Source organism: Sarcophilus harrisii, chromosome 5, assembly GCF_902635505.1.
Source record: "Sarcophilus harrisii chromosome 5, mSarHar1.11, whole genome shotgun sequence".
NCBI lineage: Eukaryota > Metazoa > Chordata > Mammalia > Dasyuromorphia > Dasyuridae > Sarcophilus > Sarcophilus harrisii.
Window position 1 is genome coordinate 160,030,425 of NC_045430.1, and position 10,000 is coordinate 160,040,424.

The following is a 10,000-nucleotide window of genomic DNA, read 5'->3' on the forward strand; positions in this document are numbered from 1 at the left end:
GTATCATTCCAGCTGTAACTTACACATTGTTTTCATTTTGGCTTGGAAATTTTGTAACAAACTTAAGTTTGGGTCTCTATAACACATGGAATAATTATACTTTATTGTCTTTCATGTAGTGTTAATATAGATGAGGTGGCCTTATGACTTGTAAAGATTAATGGTCCTAGAGTTGAAAATTAAATCGGTCCAATTCATCAGGTACTCCATGGGAACATGATAAAATAGGGGATCTTTCCCTAATCCTTCCCTTAATCACATACTCCTAATATATAGATATAAATAAAAACAAAATCGATTTTTTCAAGGAATGATTTAAATCACTTAAAATAAATTAATGATTGGTGATTTCCCAAATTTTGCAAAGTTGAAATGAATGCTGTTTATTTTACATGTAATGTTGAAAATCTCTTTAAAACAGTATTTTCGTCTCTTTGAGAAATAAGTTATTTAAGTGAAAATTGTATGACATGTATGTAGTTATGAGAAATAGTTTGAGACTTTTGGAATATAGATACATATTAGAAAATATGATTTTGACTTTTAAATGTACTTGGAAAAAATATTAGTTCACCAAAACCATCATTCAGTATAATCAAATCTCTTGCAAGTATACCTGTTAAGGGGAATATTGCACTACAGATACAGAAATGTGATGTTTCATTATGATATATCTGCAAATAATAGAATTATTGTATATCCTTGTGCCAGTGGTACCATTGTTTCAAATTTATTATGGCAGTGTATTAAAAATAAAATAGCCTCTGAGATTTAACACTTAGTTTTCAGAGAGTTGGTTAGATTTTTTTTTTTTAGCATGATGAAATCTTTTCTCTTTCATGATTATAGAAAGTCTTAAAAACTTATTTTCAGTCTTCAGGCAAAATAATTATTCTTATTATGGAGTCATTAAGCATATTAATATTGGATTGGCTTTGAAAATATGATTTTTATTTGTTTTCATATTTTTTCAAGACTTTTAGTTGATGAAGGTGCTATCATGATAGTGTCATTTCTGCACTTAATTGTGATGGCTATTAAATAGTTGGAGTATGTTTTACATCCTCTGTGTTTAATATTTTTAACTTGTTAATGAAAACTTAAATTTGTACCTATTTAAAAATAATCTTCACAATTTTACCATCAACTTAAAACTCTGTTGACATATTTTAAACATATTTTGCATTTAGTTTAAAAAAGAGCTCTTGCTTCTTGAAATAATATGTCTTTTCCAAATTATTCTTTGAAGGTTATATTTAAGTTAACCAAAAAAATCTAAAAACATTCATGTGCTTATTCAGTTTTTTGTTCTTGTATGTTCAGCTATGTCCTTCATATTTGGCATTTTGATTTATTAGGCAATCATAAGTATTAAAGACTTTTACCATACCACTGCTAGATTTCAAATGCATTGTGCTTGGTGTCAATGATGAATTAATTCCAGTAGAGCACAAAAGTTCCCATTATTTAAAAAGCTTCTTTTTTTCTGAACTTTTATATCACAGTCAAGTTTGAAACATCAGAATTTTAGAACAATTATTATGGAGTTAGAGGTATATGATTTTGGTGTTAAATTTGTGAATTTCCCCCATGCATCACTTATTCTTGCAGAAACCTGTATAGCCAACCTTTATAAATAGTGTTAAATTAAAAAAAAAAAAAAAAAAAAAAAACAGAGTATGGAAGAACATACATACCAACCACTATCATTTTAAAATTGAAGTGCCTCACAAATTTGTAAATGAGAACTTTTGTATAATAGATACATATATTTGATTTTAAAAATCAAATAGTTGAAATTTCCTAGGGTCTTTTTTACTTTTTTATAGCAAATTCGGGAAAGAAAATATCATATGGAATAATGGTAAGAACCATCTGTGACATTCTTACTATTTTTTTTTCCATGTATAGTTATTGCAATCCAACTTCCTTAATAAAAAAGTGATCATATTCATAGGGGAGAGTAAACCAATTTATATGAATGATGTGTTGTGTTTTTGTGGGGGTTTTTACTTAGCAGTTGGTGTTGAAGAAAACTAAGTAGTTTGTCTTGGTCAAATATTAAGGCACTAAGTAACATCTTTATAAAAAATCCTGTATATTTTCAAAGAGAGGCATCAGAGATGGAGGTGTGATATGGTGTATGTCTGTCTATCAGAGACTTATAGAGGCAAAGAAGGCAAGATGATCTATATGTATATATGTGTTGTAAGGAAGTAGTAGGGAACAGAGTATGTTTCCTGCTGATGGTTGAGGATAACCGTTACCTGTACTTGTGCAGGTATTGTGCTAAACTTTTGTACAATGTAATAAATACGGGATGGAAGGATACAAGAAGTTTCCTGTTATCATTGAGGCAAATAAATATTTCCCATAGTACGGTTTTATGCCAATGGAACCCATAACTCTAGGGGAAAAAAAATAAAACCACCAAGTCTAGCATTCAGTACTACCCTATCATAAAGTAAGGAGGTCTAATTGAGCTATGTCTTTATATCCTGCTATTTGTACAAATAAAAGACCACATCTTGATGCAAAATAAACACAAAAGCACTGTTGTGACTATAACAGGGAGTCATATACTAATTTATATAATAAGTGGTTGTGCACGCTTTATTCAAGATTATGGCTGCAAGAAATGGCATGAATTGCTGGGTGTGTTTAATGCTGGATTATAGCAATTTGAAACATGTCAAACACATGGCTAATGCCTCATGCTTCACTCATTCTTGCGTAAACCTGCATAGCCACCATCCATTATACCCTTGGTAACAACACAATTCTGCAAGTAAATATTGTTACACTAAGTAACCTTTCAATTCAAGTTGTTTAGGAAGAGAAAATGCAATCTTGTGCAGTCAGTTCCAGTGTCAGTTTAATGTTTCAAAAGGGAAGTGGTGTAGAGAATAAGTATCTGTAGTACAGTGACTTGCGAAAGAAAAAAGAAAGAAAGAAAGAAAGAAAGAAAGAAAGAAAGAAAGAAAGAAAGAAAGAAAGAAAGAAAGAAAGAAAGAAAGAAAGAAAGGAAAAACTGAAAAGAAGAAAAGTAAAACTTAATCATTCAAGTTAAAGCGCTGAAGAGTTATTTTGTCAGCTGATCACTTGTCTATGATGGCAGAATTGAGATTTTTACCATATCAATGTAATTGAGCAATAAAATGATAATCCCTAAACTCTCCTTTTCCTTTATCAAGCAGGAAGTTATTTTCTCCATCTTTGTTCAGTTCGTATTTTGGTATCTGATGTTAGAACAGCCTAGTTCACTCTTCAATGAAGACTTTTTGGATCACTGCAAATGCAACCCACTTTGAAAGTGCATATGTAGTTTAATTTATGATGAATTCAAAATATCCTCTCATTTATGTACCCTCATCTGACATTTTGTTTATTGTCCCTGAATATATTCACTTCTGATGGAGACAACACCTCGCTCTAACCAGAAACAATTTAGTATAATATTTGAAATGTCTACTTTACTACAATGAAAATGCCTTCTTCAAGTGACTGTACTTCTAAATTTTCTCATTCAAGTGAATTACCCAATGTTAATCATATAATTTCATAATTTCTTTTATTTGTGCATATGGTTATTAGGTCAAATCCCACTATTTTCCCTAGCAAAGTATCATTTCTAGATCTCTTTTTATAAACCTGATTGTGTTAGTTTATAGATATTTCAATTTGTAGTGACCCCCTTGAACTGCATTCTAAGATTTTACAAAGACACAAACACTATAGTGAACAGGAGAACCTTTTTGTTAAGTGAATTGAAAGATATATAAGTATTCTCTAATAATTGTAACCAAAGGTTTAGACATATAAATGTCTGGTTAATTTTTATACTCTCCAGGTTATGATACAGGTTATATATAAAAATCCAGCTCTATTTAACACAACCAAGTGGTCATGACATATTCATAGAAGGTCAGTTTTAAAGTATTGAACTTGTCTATTCTATTTGATAATGTAGCACTTTAATGTTTATCTTTTTTCTAAATTTCAAACTCTGCTAGAAAGAGAAAAATACATATTCTTAGCACATTTCTATGCCACTTTATATTTCAGATGTTTATTGGACTTGAATTTTATAAAAACAAAATGAATATCTGCTCCTATAGTTGAGGAAGACCCACATTAGAATTTTCATATTACTAGTAAGGGCAATCAGGCCCTTTTCTCTGAATATTTTAAACATTGTGCATGTAAAATTTATGCCTAATTTGAATACTTATTAGCTGCCTAATCTCAGAAAAGAGTATTAGCTTTGTTTTCTTCTTGTAAAATTCATCACTCTGTGTATCACATTTTTCATTTATATTATTTTTCTTAGTTAATGTTCAATAGAATGTTTAACAAGGACTGTTTGCTCATAAACACATCTGGTTCAGAAGTTGTTTACTGTAGTTATAGCAGCTGCCTTTCTGTATGTTAACTATTTTCATGTTTATTTTATTTCAAATCCTATTTATTCTTGATCTAAATTCTTTAAACTAATATATGTAATGTAGGTTGTAACTTTCTTCACCTAACCTAGTAGCAGAAACATTTTAATACAATGGAATTTTAGTAGGTCTTCTTTAATATTACTTATTTAGTCTAGTGGAGATAATCTTACATTTCTTAGATTCTATCCAAATGCTCATCAAAACTCATAAGTTTAAATACATATTTGAACTAGCATTCAAAATGTTATATACTATAGGTATGTGTGCATATATACAAATATATGTGTGCACACTTGAATGTATTGTGGAGGAGATGCTAGGGAGTATAGTTGTATGCCATGTTAAGGAACATTAAACTTGAATTTACTTTAGAGTAAATTCATTGTTTTAATAAAAATGGAAAGAATATTTAATATATAGGCAAGTTGAAAGACAATAGCCTAATAAAGATGTAGTGATCTATATTTCCATATCTAAACTTAAGTACGCTGTTTATCTATTTAGTTGCTATTAAAGTGCCTGCTCAGCCAGGTTGTTTTCCAGAATTTTTGTGTACAGAGAATTGAAGTTTTTGTTGTTGTTCTAGTTTAGACCATTAGAACATAATATTGGATTTAGATATAATTGAGAGCCAAAATTGACCTTTTCAGATTGCAGATGCAAAATGCACCTTGAAATTCTGGTTTGTAAGGGCACATTGCTCCTTTATTTACTGCAAGGATTTCAACTGATCTTGGCAGGACATCTCATTGCTATCCTGAAAGTACAGTATATTTATGCAGTGAAAATGATAAAACATTTATTACTGTAGAGAAGGTAATATGCATAATTTATGCTGTTTTTAGCACAATCATTAGTGATATTCTTGATAGATTTTATTTCCAGCTTTCATATCTAATACATGCCTGGAAAATTAATTTTATATCTTTCATTTATTTGCCTATGTTAAAATTGAGTTTTAAGTCATCTTCAAGTGAACAGTTTGATTGCTGCTCATGCATAAGCTTAATTACTTCCCAGGAAGGACAGTATTAAATGTTTTAAATGTCAGAAAAATAAATGAATATGAGCTGTTTGATTAAAAAATAGGCAATATCTGACGTGTTTGCGGCAGGAGCTTTTTCTTAAAATGCCTCCAAGGCAAAATTTTATTTAGTCACAAAAAAGGAGAAGCCCATTATACTATTTATCATTGGTTGATACCATATGATTTGTAACACCCTTACAAAATTTTAATTTTGTATGATTAGCTGTGCATCATTAAACAACAGCCTTGCATAAGATATGCTGTAAAATTCTGACAGAATCAAGATAGTGAATATTTTAAATAAGGCTGTATAGTCATCCATGGTTGTCAAAGGTAGATAATAGGAAATATAGAGCAGACTGTGCACTCGTGCCTTCATTTAAACTGGTTTTATAGGTAGACTTTAAAATGTATTCGTTCATAAATGCTATTGACCATGCTGCATGCATGGTATGTTATTTTGGCTGTTAAATGTAACCACACAAAGATTGCTTATAGAAACCATAATTTCAGTGATTAGTATCTGGATGAAAGCTGAATTTGTATTACATTTCTTGGTAAATGACTATGCAGGGCTTCTCCATCCCCCCCCCCCCCAAAAGATGCTGTCTCTGTAATTGGCAGAGAGGGCCATCTTGATAATGGAAGTGTGAAGGTGTAACGGGTGTTAATTGATACTTCTTAATCACTTTTAGGTATTAAGTCATGATGCAGGAATCTGCGACAGAGACAATAAGCAACAGTTCAATGAATCAAAATGGAATGAGCACTCTAAGCAGCCAATTAGATGCTGGCAGCAGAGATGGAAGATCAAGTGGTGACACCAGCACAGAAGTAAGCACAGTAGAACTGCTGCATCTGCAACAACAGCAGGTAAGTTTTGTTTTGCTCACTGTTTCCTTAAAAACAAACCAGGCTATTTCCTCAATTGGAAAGAATATATTCCTAGGAAATTTAGCATATTATATACAAATATCTGTATATAATGTATTAATATATTAATATTAATTAATCATTATTAGATTTATGTGTATTAATCTACAGAATGCAGAGGGGTTGACTTGGTCTCGTTTTGAGCATATGGGAATTAGAAGCAAAGGCATTATTTTCTTATCCCTTACGCCACCCCAGCAACCTGAGAAGAGTGCCCTTAACGTACCATCTTATCAATTAAGTGCACAGGGCAATTTAGAAAGATTCTGTAAAGGTTTGTAATACATGTTTTTAGGGCTTCTGGTTTCCTGTCTAGTGTTTCTGGGCTGTCGAATGTGATCCTTCATTTTCCACCAGAGGGCCTCCTTACTTGATACTTTCTCATACAATGAATTGTTCCCAAGTCTGAGCTGAGGTGAAAAGGACCACAAGGACTTCTCCCCACACAGATGTTGCTCTTCGATAGTTATAAATAATGGTTATTGTTTACTTAACATCAGCTAACTAATGTTGGGATCACATGGATTACCTAGGTACCTGTCCCTGAAAATTCTTCTCTGCATGGCAGTAGAAATGTCAGAGTGTGTTGTATTTATTATCTTTGGTTATCTTTTAACTATTTCCGTTTGCCTCTGGTGCCCCATAAAATGTAGTTGTCAATTTAAAAGTTTTTTTTTTATTTATTTTTTTTAAGAAACAGATTCTGAACGAAAGTTTTATTTATTTTAAACTGGCTACCTGACTTTTTTTTTTTTTTTCAAATTTCATTTGTGACCTTAAATTTTGTTTTCAATCTAAAAATAGTCATTCCATCCTTCCTTTTCTCAGGACTGCAGGAACAATGACAGAGGACAGATAATTTAAAAGAATATTCTTTGATAGGCCAGAAAGTCTATACTATTTCGTGTTTTCTTTTATTAACCATAGGCATTTATTTCTGTTATACAATACTTTGTTTTTGAACCAATGAGTAACTATCTAAAAATTTCTGATAGAACTGATATTTTGTGGAAAAGTCTCATAACATAAAAGGGACAATGTCCACATCTTAGTTGGGCCTCAGTGAACAGTAGATCATGTTCAACTCCCTAAATAAAATAAGAGAAAAGGAGAAGAGAAAGGAAACAAACATTTATATAGTCCCTACTATGTGTCAGATCTGTGCTATATGCCTTACAAATATTCTCATGTGATAGAAAATTAATGCAGATTTTATCAGAAATTGATTGAAAAGTGATTGAAATGGGAGGGAAAACACAATTTTCTAAAAAAGTTAAAGTCTGAAATCTGAGAAGTTGTTAATGTTTTACATCTGGGCACTGTTTTACAGAATATTCTATTTTAACAGCTGTGCATAACACTTTGCATAAGCTTTCAGTTGTCTTAAAATTATGTAACGTGTTATATTCAACAATTATTAGGATGAAAAATTTGATTTCTTTTGGATACCTTTTCACAGCATCTGCTTTTAAATGCCTACTAAATTCCTAGGATTAGCTCATTTTATAGACTACTGTAAATAAAGCTAGTGGTTTACTATAGTTCATTTTCCTTCTACTTCAAATTGTTTGCAGTTCAAAACACATCAGCAGAATATTGTAGGATGTATGCTATTTATTGGTTCCTCCAAGTAAGAACCTTGTCTGTTTAGCCAGTATTTTTTTCCATGTTGTTATAGAGATTCCACTAGACATTATCTGCAAAAACTAGTGAAAATAACAATTGAGGGAAAAAAAATTCATCTGAGTACTATGAAGTAGCAGATAGGTTTTGAAGAGAGGCTAAGGAATTATTTCTTTTTCTTAAAGCTATGATTAGATGTTAAGTAAGCAGACAAACAGAACAAAATCATAGGCAAATGAAATAGGACTCTGGAGATGTTTTAATGGGGTCTATAAGGTTAGATATAGCCTGAGTTTATCATTTGCTTTGCTCTATACAACCCCTATGAAACAAATAAGTAAGCACAAAAAGTCATGTCCTTTAGCTGACACAGAAAGTTTAGAGGTATGTTTCACGTTTGTTGTAGGGTACCTGCTGAATATGAATTAAATCTTTCAACATTTGGGATGCCACTAACTATAATTTAACTTTTATTAGTTGAGTTCAGTAAGTTGCAGGATCAGTGTGCTAAACTCCTTATAACTTGCATATTTCCTTTTCTTGTGTGTTACTTTTTTATAAGTACTATTGAAATACAAATTGATGCTTTTAATTTTTGCTATTCTGTGAGTTTCTTTTCTGTAGGCTTTTTTTCAAAAAATGATAAGTATTGTAGTTTTGTCTTTTATGTGTAATTAACTCAAACTGTTTGTCAGTGCTTTTTAATAAGCATCTTTCCTTAGAAGTGAAAATAGTAATGAAAATAGATTGAAATGGATTGGATTAATGGAGTGAAAATTTGAGATAATATCCCAAATTTCTCTTCATTTATGCTTTTGGAAGTTTAACATTCAGATTAATGTTTTTGTATTAGAAAGACTAAAATAATAATATAGGACCAATGAGTTCTTACCCAGAATCTCTTCTTTCTCAGTGAAATTTTGTACTTCTTATTGTAAGTAAAAATATAAACAAGTACAATTCTTTTTTCTTTGTAGTTTAGATAAAATGTGTTCTGTCCATCAGATTTTATTTCAATGAATCTCTCTCATACCCCCACTTATATGGATAGATGTATATGTATATATGCTAGATAATTTGACTTAAAGCAGGTGGTTATGGCCATTCCTGCTTTATTTCCAAGGGGGCATTGCCAGTATAACATATTCTTAGTGATAAATATATTGGGTAGTATCCCACACTCTCAGGGTAGAGAGAGACAGACAGACCAATAGACAGAGATAGATTTCCTTGAAATCTAATTTTAGATTTTTGAATATTTCTAAAAACTGGAATATAATATCTCTAACTTTAAAAAAAATTTAATACAATTGGTCTATTCCATATAGTCACTTTAAAGAAAATCTATTTTACATTCATTGGAAAATTTTTCGCATCCTACCTTTCACTGCCTACTACATACGGATTATTTTATTTAGTTTTTCTAACCTTATAAAATGAGTTTTGAATACCAGAATATAAAATAAATGGAAGTAGCATATTCCTAATGTTGTTTTAGAAAAAATACATTGAAAAATTATTCTGCATTAGATGTAGAATTTTATTTTGATATTAGGTTTGCAGAATTAATTGTTTGTGTCACTAAGGTCAAAATAGTTGCTAAAAACTTGATTGCTTTGCAGTGTAGATTTGAGCTTGCATTTTGAGCATTCATTAAGTCAAATAATCTTTCTGAATGTTTTATGAGAATGTGCTGCTTTGAAGGTGTTTCAGGTGATCATATTTTTAAAAATCTAGTCAGTGTACTCTTACTAGTGCCTCATTTATCTGCACATATCCTGTGAATACCAGTATAGTTATTTTTAAAGGAAAGTAGAGATAGTTACCTGTTTATTTGTTCTTATATTTATGTTTACCATTTGGTAAATAGTGTGAATACTTATGATATTATAATTGACATTTAAAGATATAATATTCATATCACTGAAAAGTTGGATTTGGATTTGGGATATAGTTCCCCCATGCACTTTAG

At 30.8% G+C, this 10,000-nt stretch overlaps 1 protein-coding gene across 1 annotated transcript in view; it reads left to right on the top strand.

Annotated features, from left to right (window-relative positions):
* FOXP2 (forkhead box P2) overlaps positions 1–10,000 on the top strand; it is a 696,776-nt gene that overhangs the window by 400,534 nt on the left and 286,242 nt on the right. Inside the window, exon 4 of the mRNA XM_031938846.1 lies at positions 6,168–6,345. Coding sequence (XP_031794706.1) covers positions 6,178–6,345 — 168 coding nt within the window. The 5' untranslated portion in view covers positions 6,168–6,177. The remainder of the gene's footprint in view (positions 1–6,167; positions 6,346–10,000) is intronic.